Genomic DNA, 19483 nt, shown 5'->3' with positions numbered 1-19483 from the left:
GCGGTATTCTGATAAAATGTCCCCCTCACCAGCTCCCCCCCACACCTTACTAATTATTGGTCCCCCCCCTGTGGCACAGAGTTTAAAAGTCCTGGAATCGTTCCTGTTTATGAAATCCAGACATAACTGTTTTGTACCTTGACAGAGTCACACCCTGTCACCTGGCTGCGCTGCCCGGACCAAACGCTCTGGAGCTTATCTGGAGCTCTCCTTTAGTTTAAGGATTAGTTTCTCTACGGGAGGGTCAGGTAATGAGATTTTTTATCACCGCGCTGCTGTGTAATGTTAATCCTCCCCGGCCTCGGCCACGTCGGGGGGGTTTTTTCAGCTCGTGCCCGGGAGCTCCAGACGCCCCGCTGTGTTTCATTTCAGTTGTGTTTGTGTGTGTGTGGGGACATCTCAGTGATACCGCACACTGTTGAAACAATGTTTTGGGGTTTTCGGACTTGGCTTGTTTGCTAGCAACAAGTTTATCTGAGAAAATAATCCTGTCTGAACGACAGCGAGCGGAGAATCCCGTCAGAAACGAGCCGTCCTGCTGCGCTTGCCGTCACAGAAAGACTCACTGTTATCAGCCAAGCTACAACTGTTGATCTTCCCACCACCGTCCCGGCCGGGGCCTCCTGGAACTCGCTACTTTGACAAAAAGCTTTGTCACAAAAAGGTTTTTTTTTTTAACTGCCAGTTGTATCACTGTATCTCAGTGGTTCTCAAACTGTTTTCAATAATGTACCCCATTTGAATTGTGTTTTCAAGCCAAGTACCCCCTGACCAGCGATAGATTTACCAAACAACAGCCATGTAACTGAAAAAACATTTAAATGCTGATGAAAAAAGGCAACACAAACTTAAAAAACCTAAAAAAACTTGGAAAAAGTCGGTAGAAAGAAGGAAGTAAGGCAAGAATAGGTGGAAAATATTATCAAAAACGTAGAAAACAGTGACAAAAACGTCGTAAAAAGCGGAATTGTTTTTTGAAAAAAAGAAGGAAGACAAGAACAGGTTGAAAATAGTGACAAAAAGCGACAAAAAATAAAAAAAAGACTAACTTCAAAAACAGCGACAAAAAATTAGAAAAAAACGCTCATGTACCCCCTGCAGTCCTCCAAAATACCCCTTGGGGTACACGTACCCCCATTTGAGAACCACTGCTGTATCTGATCTCAGCTGCTGGTCTCTGCAGCACTGTGAGCGCAGGGTCGGCACGGTTACACAGTGATGACTGCGGCAGCAGAAACTGCTGCACGTTGGCCGCCTCTCTAGAACCCCCCTTCCCCCATCCTGCATTTGTGCTGCAGGATTTTCCATAAAATTTCGGGTTTGGGCTGAAGAAAGAGTGCAGCGGCAGTGCCGCACTTCTGTCAGCCACACCTGTGCTGCATGTGGCATGTTGTTAAAGAAGATGAAACAACAGCGTTTAGTAAAATATGATTCCAGTTATTTCTACACCTGCCTTTAAACTGAATGAGATTTTTATTCAGTGGGATGATTTCTGATGGCAAAGTGAGCGTAACTGTCTGCTCTCCCCACCCCCCCCCACCCCCCCTTCCTCATCCAATAGGATGCCGGCAGTCAGCAGATTGGATTCCTGTTGGGAAGCTGTGGCGTTACCGTGGCGCTGACCAGTGACGCCTGCCACAAGGGACTGCCCAAGAGCGCAACAGGAGAGATCCCACAGTTCAAAGGTGAGCGTGAAAATCATCAATCATCGCAGGATTGTAAAGATGTTTCTCTGTTGGGAGTGGGGGAGTGGGGGGGGGAGGGCACGTCATGAGGAAACTAGAAGAAGAGAAGAAAGGGAGCGAGCTTTCATTCTAAATGGATGTGTTAACCATTTGGAAAGTCAGACTTTAAAGTCATTCTAAACAATCAATTAAAAAATTATGGTTGTTGTGTGTTTGAAATGTTGACTTCAGGTGTAAAATTATAATTTGGGAATTTTGTGTCACTCCCAGTGTTGGAAGAACTACTCAGGTCCTTTACTAAAAATACTCTATTACAAGTAAAACTCCCGCATTCAAAACATTACTTAAATAAACGTACCGGTATGTAAGTATACTCAGCAGTAAAAGTGTGTATGTTGCAGTAAAATGTTCCCCGTCAGTGTTTTCCTCTTCTGTCTGATGTTTCTGGATTAATATTACTGCTGCGTTCATGGGTACGTTGCATTTCCCTGCTGTAGATGTTTAAGGTTGGGCTCATTTGAACTTCTTTATATACAGTTGGGTAGTTTAACCTACAGCAATGCATCATGGTCTATAAGATCATCATATGTTTGGAGCGTCGTCCGGTGAGAACCACGCATCTCTAAAAAGTTTTAACCCTTGTGTTGTCTTCCTGTCGACCTGCAACTTTTGGTTTTTCTGGGTCAAAATTTAAAACTAAAATTGGTTGACACTTTTTCTCACTTTTCCCGATGTCTTTGTTGCCTTTTTTCAAGTTTTTTTTGGTCACTTTTTCCGATCTTTTTGTCATGGGGGTTTTGTACTTTTTTGATGTTTTTGTTCTTTTTTTCCCACCTTTTTAAAGGTGCCCTGCCGCACGTATTTCATGACTTTGTGGTAATGTCTGAAGTTCTACCATGGACTCTGTAACATTTTTTTGTGGAAAAAATGCCTTGGTTACCTTGTTTCAAGCCATTCTAGCGTGGTATAGAAAGCCTGCAGGAAGACTCAGCTCGATTTCTGCCAGTTCTCATTAATATTCAACAAGCTAAGCTGCTTGAATCTGATTGGCTAACAGCTAGCCAATGAGAGCCTGACTGTCAGAATCCTTTACCCAGCCCAATCCTTTACCCAGCTCATGAATAGTAATGAGCTCAGGCAACATGATGTCAGACTGACCCGCTTTTGTGATTGGTCTGATTTCTCTGCTTATTTCTTTTCAGTGGCTAGAGCTGACGGAGGAGGTAGCAGTTCATTTTCACATTCACAACATAACACAAACATATGGACCTAACATATTTCCAAAAATGCAAGTAAAAATGGTTTTGTATGGCAGGGCACCTTTAAATCTTTTTTTTTTTGTCCATTTTTTCAATGTTCTTGTATCATTTTTTTTCTTCAGATTGTATTTTCTACTTTAGTACAGTACTTGAGATTAAATGAAGGTGTTTGCATGTTTATAGAAATATGTGAATTGTTGTAGTTCCTTCTTTTTTTTCCTCATTATTTTGGGTGACGTGAAACAACTGGGTCTTTTTTTTTCTGGTTGTATTATTCAGATGAATAATAATAATAATAATATTCCCTCTCTGTCTCTGCAGGTTGGCCCAAGTTGCTGTGGTTTGTAACAGAGTCCAAGCACCTCTCCAAACCTCCCAGAGACTGGTTCCCTCACATCAAAGATGCAAACAACGACACTGCTTACATAGAGGTGAGCTAACAGGCTCAGCTGATAAAGTGTCTTCTTTTGTTTTTGTTTTTTTATTGTGGACACTTCAACAGAAGCTGGGACCTCAGCCTGTCTGTTGACTCCAACTCACATTCTTTGCTGGTCTTTGCTGCATCTGCTGGAGATTTAATTACTAATGTGGCTAAAATGTATGCAACATAAAAAAAAGGAACTTTGTAGTCTTGAATTAACAAAGTAGCGTATTTTATTTAATATAAGTTCCCGTATTAAGTGTCTACTCAGTTGTCATCGCTGTATCTCCATATTTTAATTTGGTTAAGTAAAGCAGCAAAGGCAGCACTTGACAATACTTTAACGTACACTAGGAATGAAATGATTAGGAAATGAATCAATTAGTTGATGGATTGGACACAGTGCACCTTGATGACAGGTAGCGCAGGCCTCCGTCTCGTCTGATTTCACTGATCCGTCTCTTTATTTTCTCAGTATAAAACCTGTAAGGACGGCAGCGTGCTGGGAGTCACGGTGACCAGGATCGCTCTGCTCACACACTGCCAGGCTCTCACCCAGTCCTGCAGCTACACCGAGGGTAGGCACACACACACACAGACACACACGCACGCACGCACGCACACACACACACACACACACACACACACACACACACACACACACACACGCACACACACACACACACACACACAGACACACACACACTGCTCAGCCTCCAGGTCATAATTGAGTGATTGATCCCTTTTTTTCTCCCTCTCTGTCTGTAGCGGAGACCATAGTGAACGTTCTGGACTTTAAGAAGGACGTGGGCCTGTGGAACGGCATCCTCACGGTAAGACCTGCCTACTAGACAGGGGTGTCAGACTGGGGGAGGGGGGAGGGGGGAGGGGGGAATGAATAGCTGTGGAATGTGGGGAGGGGCCCATAAAGTAAAAGAAAAAGAATCCTTTCAGTCTTAAATGTTCATTTGTGTGTGTGTGTGTGTGTGTGTGTGTGTGTGTGTTGTGCAGAGTGTGATGAACATGATGCACGTGATCAGCGTGCCCTACTCGCTGATGAAGGTCAACCCTCTGTCATGGATCCAGAAAGTCTGCCAGTACAAAGGTCAGACACACACACACACACACACACACACACACACACACACACACACACACACACACACACACACACACACACACACACTCCCCACCTGCTACTCAGCTCAGTCAATTCAACTCCATTCACCTGTCTGTCAAACAGTCAGTTTGTCAAATAGATTAAATGCTAATTTTCTCTCTTTCTCTGTGTGTGTGTGTGTGTGTGTGCGTGTCTCCCTGCAGCCAAGGTAGCGTGTGTGAAGTCCAGAGACATGCACTGGGCTCTGGTGGCCCACAAAGACCAGAAAGACATCAACCTGAGCTCGCTGCGCATGCTGCTGGTGGCCGACGGATCAAACCCCTGTAAGGGCACCCTTTTCACTTTTTACTAGCGTGGGGGAGTTTAGAGAGGCGGCTTTGAGATAGAGAATGTCAGGGAAATAGATAAAGTCTCTTGGGAAGTCAGGGAACTGGGTCACTTTACAGGAATAGAGCAGGATGTGTCCATCGCCGCACATTTGGTATGATAAATGGATTTGAGTCAGACTGACTGGAGTGGAAACCAGACTGAACTATAACAGTCAGAAATCAGGAAAATCTTTCATTTTCTGCTCCAAAACCATCAGTTATGCACGTTTTTGCCCTTTAACTACAAATTGCATATTGTTTACACAACAAGTTATTTTTTTCTATGTTCTAGGCTGCAATTAGTTTCAGTTCATTTGAGTTTCAGCTTGCAGAGACTTGAACCCTGCTTGACGTTGGTAATCCGTCACAGTGAATATTCAGTCTTGTGTGTTATGTGATGCAGCTGGGAGCAGTTTTGAAATCAAACGTGGTCACTTTGTAACACACGTTATAATGCTCGCCTAGCTGCTAGCGTAGCACGCCCTCATACTCTGCTTCTGACTGGCTAGTAGTCCTTACCTAGGTACTGTCATGCCACGCCCTCATACTCTGCTTCTGACTGGCTAGTAGTCCTTACCTAGGTATTGTCAGGGCACGCCCTCATACTCTGCTTCTGACTGGCTAGTAGTCCTTACCTAGGTATTGTCAGGGCACGCCCTCATACTCTGCTTCTGACTGGCTAGTAGTCCTTACCTAGGTATTGTCAGGGCACGCCCTCATACTCTGCTTCTGACTGGCTAGTAGTCCTTACCTAGGTATTGTCAGGGCACGCCCTCATACTCTGCTTCTGACTGGCTAGTAGTCCTTACCTAGGTACTGTCAGGGCACGCCCTCATACTCTGCTTCTGACTGGCTAGTAGTCCTTACCTAGGTACTGTCAGGGCACGCCCTCAAACTCTGCTTCTGACTGGCTAGTAGTCCTTACCTAGCTACTGTCAGGGCACGCCCTCACACTCTGCTTCTGACTGGCTAGTAGTCCTTACCTAGCTACTGTCAGGGCACGCCCTCACACTCTGCTTCTGACTGGCTAATAGTCCTTACCTAGGTACTGTGTGTGCGACTCCCAACAAAGATGGAACAGAAGTGAGATGTCTCACTCTGTAGATAAAACAGAGAGCTCAACACCCAGGGTGAAAAGAGGAGCTGCAGCAATGTGCAGTACGACAAAAATATGGTGTTTTTTGAAAATGAAACCATGTAAACCTATTCTGATATAACCTCTAAATACAATTATGGACCTGAAAATGAGAATAATATGAGCACTTTAATGAATTTTCGAGGTTCAAAGAGGCAAAATTTCGATAAAAGTCCAAAAGATATTAATAAAAAAAGTAGTTTATCAGAACGTTGTTGTTTTCCTATTTCCTACTCTAATTAATCATCTGAAGACGCTTCAGATTTATCCGGTGAGCCATTGGAGGGCCTGAGCCCTAGGTTGGACTAAACTACTTACAAAACGGTTTATAAAGTAGTTCAAACTAGCTCCACCTCGAGCAGCTACAACAGCTTAATGCTGCTCTAACAATGATGCTTCAGTGTTAACAAGCTAATAATGTCAGATAACAGGAGACCTTATACAGCAGAACGAGTACTTTTACTTTTCATAATACAAGTGCATTTTGCTGATAATACTTTTACTTAAAGCTACATTGTGTAAGAATTTCTCCCATCTAGCGGTGAAATTGTATATGGCAACCAACTGAATATTACTTTCTATCCCCTCCCATTCTGAGCGCATTTCAACTCCTACGATGGCCAAACCTGAAATTAGCTCTTAGTATCTCCATTGTTTACACGCAGCTGTTCTAGCCACTCCAATTGGTCGCGTTGTCGTTTTAGTTCTCTTTTTCACTTCCCTGGCGAGTAATTTCCCCCTGGCATTCGTCACGGTGCCACTGAGTTTAAAAGCGCGAAATGCGGAGGTATGTCCCTCTTTGGCTAACGTACTTTAAAGATGGAGGTGCTACATGGCGGCCGTCATTCGAGCGAGTCGCTCGTATATGTATTCTGAATGATTCTGAATGGCAGATTCTATGCTTACGAGAATACTTTGATTAGTTGGTGGAAGTAATTTATGGAAGAGGATAAGGGCCACTGGTGAAAAATGTATTTGAGTTGTGACTTAATTCTCAGAATTCTGAGTTTAAAACTCAAATAAATTTTTCACCAGTGGGCCTAATCCTCTTCCGTAGTAATTACACATGAATGAGCACATATTTGGGAAAGAACAAAGGTTTTTTTTGCTAAGAATCAACTCAAAAAAATTACACAATGTAAGTTTAAGTAGCCTTTAGAATGCAGGACTTTAACTTTTAAAACCTGTATTTTTACATCTGAGTACTCCTTCCACCACTGCCAATGGGATTATTTCAGAATGGTCCCTGCTTATGACTGTGCTGCCACCATAACCTTAACAAACACCATAAAGTAGCATCAGATTTCTACAGTGCACTGAAAACAATTATTCATTACAGCGAAGTGGTCTTTCTGCTGGGCCTTAGGCCTGTCGCACCTCCAACGGTGCCTGAGGTGGACTGTGCACGGCAGGGGCGTCCTCTTCCCTGAGGCAGGCCTAAACCTGACCACATACCGCAAGGTTTTGCTGCTGGGTCTTCAGCTGGGGACCACCGCTCATTGACGTTTCGCCCCTTAACCCAGAACATCTCCTGCTGGCGGGGGCAGTGAACAGGGACGTCTCCCTGACACCCCCTGCAGCAAAACCTAATTGGATGTTACTCCCCGAGACTCGTCTCGTCGTTTCAGCCAGAGCCAGTGGCTTGCTTTCTCAGCTTCCTCAGACAGCTCTTTGGTGGATCTGCTCAGTGTGGCTCCACGTAGTCCCAGGTCCTTGAGCAGGTGTGATGTCGATCTGCCCACAAAGCCTCTGGCTCCCACCTCCACCGGGTACAGCCTCCCAAAAAAAAGGGCATCAGTAATGTAGTTAATTAGGATAAAAACATTCACAAAGCGTCGTAACACAAGAATGTCTTTCGGGACTCTTTTTAGACCCTCGTAGAATTGGCCGTTTGGGTTCTCGTTTCATGTCAGGAGTAAACGAAATTCAACCCCTGAAATGAACCACTTGTGTGACAGCTTGTTTTCGGTTTCTGTCCGTCAGGGTCCATCTCCTCCTGCGACGCCTTCCTCAACGTCTTTCAGACTAAAGGGCTGAGAGCCGACGTCATCTGTCCCTGCGCCAGCTCGCCCGAGGCCCTAACGGTGGCCATCAGGAGGTACACACACACACACACACACACACACTCTCTCAACCCTGCTTTACGTACACAGATTATGCAAACATGCAAACACACGAGCACAAATATGCAAACAGTCTCACAAACACACACATTCACCTGTGCAAATGCATCCACGGAGAGTACATCCTGTAAACATATTCGTACATGTATTGTATACACATTCTCACAAAGAAGTCCGGTTTATTTGCCTCTCCAGCACACAGCGGAAGTAACACGAAGAGGCTGTCTCACAGCTGCAATAACTTCTTTAAAGTTTAATACTGAAGCAGCAGCAAAACTGGAAGTTTTAATTATCAATCTCCAGTTTCAGCAAAGGACTCGGTGTGTTTGAAGAAATAGTTCACCCAAAAACAATATAGTGAATGCAGTACTCCCTAAAGGCCGCATTATCCGATGGTCTTGTATCCATTCATGGACTCATTGAAATCCAAACAACCATTTCCGCTAAAACGTTGTTGTATTATGCTCCCGTGAAGGAATTTGTTGAATAAAAATGCGTTGTTTAGCAAGTTCAAGTCTTTCAAAGTCCGTTTGCACTGACCTGCTTTAATTTTTCAGCGCTCTGCTCTTCCTAACATCATTTGATAGAAAACTTTTTTTCTGGGACCATAGAGAGCCTATAGAAAGGTGAATACTATGTACACTTTCTATGGTTTTTGGGTGAACTATTCATTTCTTAAAAAGGAGAAATAGTTATAAATAAAAAAATGCCGTTTGAAATGCAAGTTAAACACGCGAGGCCATTTCAATGTAAGCTCAAGAGTTATACCTGTTGAACTCGAGACAAAGAACGTCTACGATACTACATTTTTTTAATTTTTTCACAACTGGTCAGCTGATATTTAAGAAACACATACACATGGACATTTATACATCATGATATGCAAGTGTGCACATGAAATAACCGCACGCTCAGTCAAAAACTCCCACAACGGGCTCTGTTCGCTGTATTGTTAGCGCCGCGTAACGTTGGTTAATGACAGTATGAGTGTGTTTTGTGTTCAGGTCGGTGGAGGACAGCAGTCAGCCTCCGGGGCGGGGCGTCCTGTCCATGCAGGGTCTGACCTACTCGGTCGTCAGGGTGGACACAGAGGAACGCCTCTCGGTGCTCACCGTACAGGACGTCGGCACTGTGACACCAGGAGGTACGTCACTCTGTGTTCTCTCTGCCCCGCCCCACAGCAGGACGTGAAGCTTCTGTGTCGGTACTCCTGCCTGCTTCCACCTCCCACCCTGCCAGGCCCCTCTTCCAACTACTGCCCTCTGGTTACAGAGCTCAAAGTCTCAGGGGCAAAACATCCCGCTTTTGTAACAGTACTTACCCCGCCACTATTAGGCTCCTTAATGCTCAGGCACCCCCAAACAGAATTATGGACGGAATCAGCAAATTGAGAATTTAAAAAAGCTAAACACAGATTCCATAGGGCCCTACATTAAGTCAGTGCAAAAAGCTAACTGGAGATAATATGACTATGTCTAATTTTTCCAACCGAACTGCAGACTGTAACTGTAGTCTTAAAAATACATTAAAAAAATGTATTCCCAGGGTCTTAGGCCTGGTGGACCACCGGAACACTGGGGGAAACCCTGAAAAATAAAAAAATGATCATTCCCTCCAATATCGTGAATCATATCGCAATCACAATATAAGTCAAAATAATTGCAATTTGATGTTTTCCTCATATCGTGCAGCCCTAGTGCCGACCGCCATCTACTGCAGCTAACACACCGACTATGGAGAAGTAGCTCATACAACCCCACTTCAAAAGATCCAGTCTATCCTTTTAATATTTACAAGTGTCAGTGGCCACCTAATGTGCTCTGAATACAAAAGTTAAAGGCCTCAAAGCTTTTTGAAATGTTTGTATAAAAGGGGCTAAGTACCTCATACAACCCCACTTCAAAAAAATCGGAACTATCCCTTTTAAGCTGTCGGCCTCCAGTGTTGTCATGCTCTGAATGGCAAAAAAAAATCCATTAAGTCCATTAAATCGTAAAATGAGTTTTAAGGGTGTGTAAATGTGCGGCCTCTCCTATTCATCAATGTCCAATTTTTTGCGAGCGTTCTCTCTCCTCATGACTGAGCGAGTTAAGTGGGATCAGCTTTACGTTTTTCAAGAGCTTCAAGCACCTGAAATAACACAAAGATTGGAGAATTGTCAATATGGCTGCAATCCATTCTCATCAACTCAGTTTGGTCTCTGAGGACAACGTCACACAGGTAGTTTAACAAGGTAACACGGGACATAAAACAGCTTTTAGGACATAATGCATCATCTGTTCAGGTCCTAGTGAAGAATCCACAGACACCGCTGACATCATTACTTTGGCTGACATGTCATGGACTGAAAGCGTAACTCGCGCCAAAATGCAACCTAGGGTCTTTTCGTGAATGTACCCGAGTCAAACTTTCGTTTAAAAGCATAATTAGGACGGAAGCGCCACTCTTAAGATTGCCCGTATTCTCGTTTTCAAACGGCCCTTTGAGCGGGAGCGCTAGGGGCACTACTGTGATCACATCAAAATCAACATTTTTAAAACACTAAGAAGGCTCGACTCAACACGAGACTTTGCTGGATAGTATCACCAGGGGCTCTACACAGGAACTCAGCATTGAGAACATGGTTTGTGTGCACAGAGTTTACTAAAAAGAAAGGTTTTAACAACTCACTGTAGCTGCTGGTTTTTACACTCGCCGCCATCTCGCCAGTCAAAAAGTATCAATCTCCGAATGCGAATGAACGGACTCCATAAGAGGAAATGTCATTCTTATATGAGGCTCCTTTTCAAGGTCAATATTGATTAACCCTAACGACAAAACAACGGATTATCCGTGCATCTACAGTATATGGAACCAAGCTTTAGGAGCTTTCCATCTTTACTCTCCTCCCTGTCACGTTGCATTCAGAAATCGATACTTTTTGACTGGCGAGATGGCGGCGAGTGTAAAAACCAACAGCTACAGTGAGTTGTTAAAACCTTTTTTAGTAAACTCTGTGCACACAAACCATGTTCTCAATGCTGAGTTCATGTGTAGAGCCCCTGGTGATACTATCCAGCAAAGTCTCATGTTGTGTCGAGCCTTATCAGTGTTTTAAAAATGTTGATTTTGATGCGATCACAGTAGTGCCCCTAGCGCTCCCGTTCAAAAGGCCATTTGACCGAAAACGAGAATACGGTCAATCTTAAAAGTGGCGCTTCCGCCCTAATTATGCTTTTAAACGAAAGTTTGACATCGGGTACGTTCACAAAAAGACCCTAGGTTGCATTTTGGCGAGAGTTACGCTTGAATTAAATCTGTTGTGTACGCTTAATTAGAACTGCAACGAGCGTTTTATGTCAACATTGATTATATTCTCAAGGTCTATAAAAAGAATCCATGCAAAAAAAATGTTCAGTTCAGTGTCATAAAAAGACAAAGAGAAACAGAACATGTTTAACGGTTTAATTAAACTGTTTTAGCTCTTCACTTTGCAATGCAATCATTAGTGTGTGTTAGCACATTCAAATAAATAATAAGTACACAATAACATAGGTAAAGTATTCTTAACATGTACTTAACAACAATATCATGGATTTACAATGGTGTTTGAATGAAAAGAATGCTGATTTGAATGAGTAATATCAAATATAAATTCCAGGACTCCTTAATTGTGTATATTTGGAGAGAGTAACTGTAGTTTCACCACAGCACTTAACACGCTCTAACAAGTGCTGAGCCTCTTCTTATTTTACAACCTTAATCGTACCTTTCACCTTTAATGTGTACTTACTGTGTTGTAAATGTACTTCACATTAGAGAGACTGTTTAGTAAGGTTAGGCTGAATATCACAAAACCTTTCCTCAAGGAAAATATACAGATAAATACACTGGAAATTAAACACAAAAAAGAACTTTTCTTTCTGTGAGAGTCTCCTGTAAATGTTTTTCCACTGGGGTAATGAGTACTCACACCACCCAGTGTTCACCACGGGAACTACACACACCGTGAGAATCTCAATTAATGGAGGAATTAAGTAATCTGTGAGCTTCACTAAACTCTGTTGGACCCTCCGTAATAAGCTTGTTTTGAGGTTTTTATTAACAATTTACAAAAAAACTAATTTCAATAAGGTTCAAAATCTCTATTTATTAAAATTGTTTAACACTGCACTGTTCAAGTAAAATGAATTTTTAGTGCCACCTGAAGCCAGATGTAGGCTATCAATCCAACCACAAAATAAAGTCACTTTCAGGAGGAATACAAAAATAAAAACTTAAAGTAAACCGAGAGCAAGTGCAAAAAGAGAAGCCTGTATTTGCTTTATTTTTTTTTAACAGTAGGTAAAATAATGAATAAGCTCTTCTCCCTTTTAATTACAGTGCAATTTTAGCATTAACATTAACTGGAATTATGAGCCGGCCCTACTTTAGTTACTTTGCACCACTCGGCCAGTAAAATCCCACATTGATACCACAGCTTTAAGAATATCGTGCTGGCACCAGTTCCTGTTGTTCAGGTCTTCTCTTCTTAACCCAGTTCTTCGTGTCACCTGGTTTTAGGTTGAACCAAACACAGCTGGGTTAGAACAACCTACTTTGAGATATTTATTCCCACAGACAGGTGCATGTTGGGTGGACTCTGGTGGGAGCGCCATTTGTTTCCCTGTGTGAAAAAATAACTTTGTTAAAATAGAAATGTATTCACGGGAACAGAAGAGATTTCAAAGTTGTTAACCCTTTGTTTGTCGTGTCTGTCCGTCCGTCTGTCTGTCTCTGTCTGTCTCTCTCTGTTTGTCTGTCTCTATGTATCTCTGTCTGTCTGTCTCTGTGTCTCGCTCTCTATTTGTCTGTCTGTCTCTGTCTCTCTCTCTCTTTGTCTGTCTCTCTGTCTGTCTCTGTGTCTCTCTCTCTCTGTCTGTCCGTCTGTCTCTGTGTCTCTATCGCTCTGTCTCTGTGTCTCTCTCTCTGTCTCTGTGTCTCTCTCTCTGTCTCTGTGTCTCCATCTCTCTGTCTCTGTGTCTCTCCCTGTCTCTGTGTCTCTATCGCTCTGTCTCTGTGTCTCTCCCTGTCTCTGTGTCTCTATCGCTCTGTCTCTGTGTCTCTCTCTCTGTGTCTCTGTATCTTTCTGTCTGTCGCTCTGTCTCTGTGTCTCCATCTCTCTGTCTCTGTGTCTCTCCCTGTCTCTGTGTCTCTCTCTCTATTTGTCTGTCTCTCTCTCTTTGTCCGTCTCTCTGTCTGTCTCTGTGTGTCTCTGTATCTTTCTGTCTGTCTCTGTGTCTCTATCGCTCTGTCTCTGTGTCTCTCCCTGTCTCTGTGTCTCTATCGCTCTGTCTCTGTGTCTCTCTCTCTGTGTCTCTGTATCTTTCTGTCTGTCGCTCTGTCTCTGTGTCTCCATCTCTCTGTCTCTGTGTCTCTCCCTGTCTCTGTGTCTCTCTCTCTATTTGTCTGTCTCTCTCTCTTTGTCCGTCTCTCTGTCTGTCTCTGTGTGTCTCTGTATCTTTCTGTCTGTCTCTGTGTGTCTATCTCTCTGTCTCTGTGTCTGTCTCTGTGTCTCTGTCTCTGTGTGTGTGTCTCTCTTTCTGTGCCTGTCTTTCTGTCTGTCTCTGTGTCTCTTTGTCTCCTCTCTCTGTCTCTCTCTGTGTGTCTCTCTGTCTCTTTGTCTCTCTGTCTCTGTGTCTCTCGCCCCCTCCAGGCCTGGTGTGTGTGGTGAAACCAGAAGGCATCCCTCAGCTCTGTCAGACAGACGAGATCGGGGAGTTCTGCGTCTGCTCCATCGCCACCGGCACCTCCTACTACGGCCTCACCGGCATGACCAAGAACACCTTTGAGGTGAGGTGGCTATTTGTGTCTATTTTTGATTATTTATTTGTTGTTTGGTCTATAAAATAACGAAAAATGTCCATCTCAAGTTCCCAGAGCCTGAAGTGACTTCTTCAAATGTCCTGTTTTGTCCGACCAACAGCCCCAAACCAATTTGCTTTTCGTAAAAGAGTTTACTTTTTTTTTTTTTTTAACTAGCTAAAACCGGAGAATTTTAAGTGTTTATGTTTAAAGAAATTACTTAAAAAAAATGAATCCATTCTCAAAAATGTTGCAGATTATTTCAGATAGAAGTCTCCTGATGAAATTCACCATAATTTTTTATTACTTTATTCATTATTAATTGTTTGGAGAATATTTTGCTAAAAGCTAATAGCTCATTTTGTTTTCACTCTAAAATACTGGTAATTTGACTGTGTCGTTTTGTTGATTATCTGCCTGTTGTGTTTCACAGACCAATCATATATACTGTATATAATACAGTCAGTTCTTCTCTTCTAATTAACTAGAGGTTTCACATGTTGTAAGAACAGATTTTGTGACTTAAACACATAAAATCAGACTTAAAAATGGATGTTTAGCATTTCTGTTTTGAGGTTAGAGAATGATTTTGTCTGGATTTGGGATATTAATCTCTGTAATATTGCAATGTGTCTTTAATGTTGCTCTGCAGCCATAAAATCCCCTTTACAGAGCAGCAGCGTGACATTATCAATATAAAAGTCCCAAGTTAAAAATATCTGCATCTGATTTTAACATGCAGCTCTGCTGTAGCGCTGGCCTGTTGCCATGGCGACCTCGCAGCTGAAACGTGCGTGTGTGTGCCTGTGTGTGTGTGTGTGTGTGTGTGTGCATGTGTGTGTGTGTGTGTGCATGTGTCTGTGTGTGTGTGTGTCTGTCTGTCTGTCTGTGTGCATGTGTGTGGGTGTGTGCACATGTGTGTGTGTGCGCGCGTGCGTGCGTGCGTGTGTGTGTGTGTGTGTTTGTTTGCAGGTTTACCCGGTGAGCTCCAGCGGGGGTTTGGTCAGCGAGTACGCCTTTGTGCGGACCGGCCTGTTGGGCTTCATCGGCCCCGGCGGCCTCGTCTTCATCACCGGCAAGATGGACGGGCTCATCATGGTGAGCGGGCGGAGGCACAACGCCGACGACATCGTTGCCACGGCGCTGGCGGTGGAGCCGATGAAGTTCGTCTACAGGGGCAGGTGAGGAGAGACTGTTACACCATGAGCAGGGGACACAGGTAAGGGCCGGGTGCCCAATTCAGTACTTTTTAGGCACCGACCGAATTGCCTCTAAAGTATCGAGTATCGAAAAATGCCTGGTCTAAGGCTTGAAAAGATCAGGTATTCTTTAAGAGGCTCCCTTAAGACTTTCCGCAAAATCTGGCATCCCTTTTTAGCCCATGTCAGCACATTAGATAGAAACTGACCAGTCTTAACTGAGTCCTGAGCTAATGCCCTCCCTCCTTTCTTGTATGTTTTTTTTTTTTTTTGATTTGTCCGTGTGTGTGTGTGTGTGTGTGTGTGTGTGTGTGTGTGTGCGCGTGTCGAGTCAAGTCTAAGAGAGTATGAGTGCTGGGTTTTTGTTTTCTTTTTTGTGGGTGGGCTATAGGGACCTGGAGACAGGTGTGTGGAAGGTCCAGTAAATGGGTTTGAAGCTCCTTTTGTTACCATTTATCTGTACAAAGCTGTGTTTATGCCAATGTCACTAACAAAAACAGTAAAGAGATTGGGGGGGGGGGAAATGCCTCGTCATTCAATACCCAATTTCAGTACCTAAGCAGTGAATCTTACAGCATGCTTCGACCAAGATCTAATAATGTCTGTGATTGGCTGTCGTAGAGACACGCAGGAAAAGCTCTGCGTTACACAGAGACGGAGCTCACGTAGTAGGAGCTGAAAAATAAATAAAAAAGTTTTGTGCCGTAATGTCTAATGTTGGTATCGAAAAAAGTATCGTTTAGGAATTGGTATGGGTACCGGTATGGAATATTTATGAGCGATACCCAGCCCTACACCCAGGGCAGCGTTTAGAAGTCAGGTTTAAAGTCATATTTATAGTTTTTAACAAAATCCCAGCGACAGCAGTTGAAAAGCAGCCAGATGTCCAACACTGGCACGTTCCCTGTCAGAATGACAAATGATCCTAACCCCCCCCCCCCCGCTTCTTATTAATCTAATAAAGTACAGCAATATTGGACGAATCCAGAAACGGGAATAGAGTGAAGTTTAATCGTGTCCACGGCCGCCGAGGAGGAAATCCATCTTTCACTCGACAGGCTCTGGTTACACTTCAGAGAGCTATTTAAGATGCAAGCTTCTGGAGAAGTGAACAAAGGAAGGATTCATTTGTTCAGACATATCAAGTTAAAACTGATTAGATTGTTTTTTTGTAAAGATTAGTTTTATAGAAAGATGCTCAATCCACAGTGTAACTACAATATGTAAGAAACATAAACATTTCCGTGAGAAAAAAATTATTTAAAATGTGTTTTTAAAATTAACAAATAGGATTTCATTAGGTATTAGGTATTTTATTGCAAATTGCAAGTTTGATTCACAGATGAAATGTAAAGCAGGGGAAAGTTAAAGGGATACACCACCGTTTGTTGAAACAGGGCTTATCACGGTCTCCCCTGGCTGTAGATAGGTGGGCCAACGCATTTTTTGTCTCCGTGCAAGTAATTAGGTTGTTTTTTTGTCTTTTGTTGGCTCACTTTTACTCACAACATGCTAACCGGCAACATAGGATTCCATTCATTACGCTAAGCTAACTAGCGGCGGCGCTGCCGGTGTTGCACCGGACTAAAACTATCTACAGCTAGGGGAGACCGTGATGAGCCCTATTTCAACAAACGGTGGCGTATCCCTTTAAGGGCTGTACTGATTTTATTTTTTTATTTTTTTTATTTTTTGGTATATGTGTGTGGTGTTTGGGCTGTCTTTTCTGGTTTCTTTCTGTTTATCTCTTCATGTTTTTATTCCTGTCGTCTGTTTACTGAACATACGTTCTGATGAAATCAGCCGAGTGTTTTTAGTCGGATTGTTTGATGTGTAATATCCTTCCTTCTCTTCTCCGCACACACTTTTTTGTTTTTTAGCCTGTTTACCTTCCCTCTGTTACTGTATATACTGCAGAGCCTCGGTTAACGTCTGCTCAGGCACAGTCAGTAAAAAGGTCCATTGGAGTAGGTAGACTTTGTAATCTGTCTGCACTTCTGAAATTCCACCGGATGCATGTATTTTCCGTTTCCTTCCGCTTTCTTTGTGTTGGAATTTTAAATCCGGTGGATTTGTGAGGACTATGGTTAACTGCTCCTCAGATCTCTGCGGGGTAAATCCAGACAGCTAGCTAGACTATCTGTCCAATCGGAGTTTTCTCTCGCACGTTCTGTGCGGACTTTAGCACCGCCCATTACGATTGTGATTGGTTTAAAGAAATTCCATTAAACCAGAGAACACTTTCCTCCTATCCCCGAATGCTATGTGGGTTAGCCAAACCCTCCTTCAGCATGCTTTGGAGGAGGGTAGGGCAAAGCGAGATTAATAACATCTCTAAGTCTGTGATTAGAATTCATCACAGCTGTTTTCAAGATATTATATTGTGACTTGACTGTTTATGCTGCCATTTTGGCAGCCAAAAATGTCCAAAACCTACAGCTTAGAAAAACAGACCTGTTTTCATCAGATCATTTTAAAATAATTGATTAAGTCAATTCAATTCAATTTTATTCATAGTGTCAAATCATAACAGAAGTTATCTCAGGACACTTTACATATAGAGTAGGTCTAGACCACACTCTATAATTTACAGAGACCCAACATTTCCCTCCAAAATCATGCATTTGGTGCGACAAAGGAGGAAAACCTGCTTTTTAACAGGCAGAAACCTGACAGAACCTGACTCTCGGTGGACGCCACGACCGGTTGGGGTCTGTTTGGGGATCGGTCTGTATTTGGTTATTTGGTTTGGTTGTTTAACCCACCTACCTTTCTAAACCACTAACCCTGGTCCCTGATCCCTGCCCACTGAGCTGGTAGCTCTGTAGCTCGGAGGAGAGCCGGTCGGACCCTCTGTTCTGGCTGACTGGAGGTCAGCGGCTTCAGACAGGGAGGCCTCCTAGACCAACTGCTTTCGCGAGCCGTCTCTGCCGAAGCCGCTGGCCTCCAGCAGCCTGGAGCAGAGGCTCCGACCGGCTCAGCTCCGAGCTTCAGAGCTGTCCAGCTGAACTTAAAGACTCGACATGGGTTCTACTTATAAACTCCTCTGGGGACGTTTCGTGACCTCACTCGTGACGTCATCACGAACTCGCAGCTGATTGGCCATTAGTTCTTTTGATGTGTCATAGAATGTTGTGATGTCATATACTGTGGCAATTCCAGTCTGTAAGACCTTTATAATTTTATAAAAAAAAATTTGAGGGATGAAAACTAAATTATATTGTGAAAATATACAGCTTAGAAAAACAGACCTGTTTTCAGCTTTGCCGAAGTGCATTTCAAATAAAATAATTGATTAAGTCAACGAAATTCAATTTTATTCATAGTGTCAAATCAGAAGTTACCTCAGGACACTTTACAGATAGAGTAGGTCTAGACCTGTTGCTCTCCTCTGATGTGACAGCAAACACTTAAAACCTGAAGATCTTAAAGGAATCACATTTTAAATCAGATATTTGGGGCTCTTTGTGTATCGTGACGAAATGTTGCGGACTCCCTTTTCATGCTGATAATTGATCGCTGATGTCTTTTTTGTGATTAACGATTTTTTTTTTCTTTCAACAAAATAGACCGTAAACCATAAACCAAATAAAAATATGTATAAATGACAACACCATGTCTCTCCCCAGCACAAAGCCTCCTAGGAGCCTTCCAGAAAGTTCAGGTTCACTGATCTCTTTTTGAAGTTTCGTCACAAGAGTAAAAACCTAAAGTAAAAAGTATTAGATCTGGTCTCACAGACAACCTGACTCATTTGATGTATGATGAATAGGGTTTTTGATGACAGTATACCCAGTATGTGAGCCAGCATTATGGCCAGTAACAGCTACAGTACACTGAAATAGACACATGAAGGAGATCGGAAGGTGAAAGCGAGTTCTGTTGTTTCTCCTGCGCTCCTGCAGGATAGCGGTGTTCTCTGTGACCGTGCTGAGGGACGAGAGGATCGTGGTGGTGGCCGAGCAGAGACCCGACTCCACCGAGGAGGACAGCTTCCAGTGGATGAGCCGCGTGCTGCAGGTACGTCACATCTCACCTGTTACTTTGACCAGATTCAGTTCTTGGGTCACTATGTTTCCAGCAGGATCTAAAACTCACACAATGCAAACTCTCTCCCAACTAGGGCTGACCCCTGTTGGTCGATTAGTCGTCTAGTCAGTCGTTTTGGTCTTACTCCACTAAGATTTCTTTAGTCGATTGGTCATGTTTTATGATTTTTTTCAAATAAACTTATAGGCACATCCCTGGTAAACACAAGATTTAAAGTGGTGCTTTAGCCTGATTGTTTGTGGAGAAACTTTGAATTGTAGTTGTTTATTAAACCATGGACGTGGTTGTTTAGATCATTTG

The 19483-nt window shown here is 43.1% G+C and overlaps 1 protein-coding gene across 3 annotated transcripts in view; it reads left to right on the top strand.

The window, feature by feature from the left end:
- Positions 1-19483, top strand: part of LOC120552233 (disco-interacting protein 2 homolog C-like) — an 86992-nt gene that overhangs the window by 40352 nt on the left and 27157 nt on the right. For all 3 annotated transcript variants that reach the window (XM_039790085.1, XM_039790083.1, XM_039790084.1), the window contains 11 exons: positions 1562-1685; positions 3266-3375; positions 3841-3943; positions 4134-4198; positions 4377-4470; positions 4689-4808; positions 7972-8086; positions 9116-9255; positions 13786-13922; positions 14907-15115; positions 19039-19153. In XM_039790085.1, the coding sequence (XP_039646019.1) occupies positions 1562-1685; positions 3266-3375; positions 3841-3943; positions 4134-4198; positions 4377-4470; positions 4689-4808; positions 7972-8086; positions 9116-9255; positions 13786-13922; positions 14907-15115; positions 19039-19153 (1332 nt within the window). The remainder of the gene's footprint in view (positions 1-1561; positions 1686-3265; positions 3376-3840; positions 3944-4133; positions 4199-4376; positions 4471-4688; positions 4809-7971; positions 8087-9115; positions 9256-13785; positions 13923-14906; positions 15116-19038; positions 19154-19483) is intronic.

This window comes from Perca fluviatilis, chromosome 22 (assembly GCF_010015445.1).
Source record: "Perca fluviatilis chromosome 22, GENO_Pfluv_1.0, whole genome shotgun sequence".
NCBI lineage: Eukaryota > Metazoa > Chordata > Actinopteri > Perciformes > Percidae > Perca > Perca fluviatilis.
Note: the sequence above shows the minus strand (reverse complement) of the source record. Positions and strands in the feature narration are given on the sequence as shown.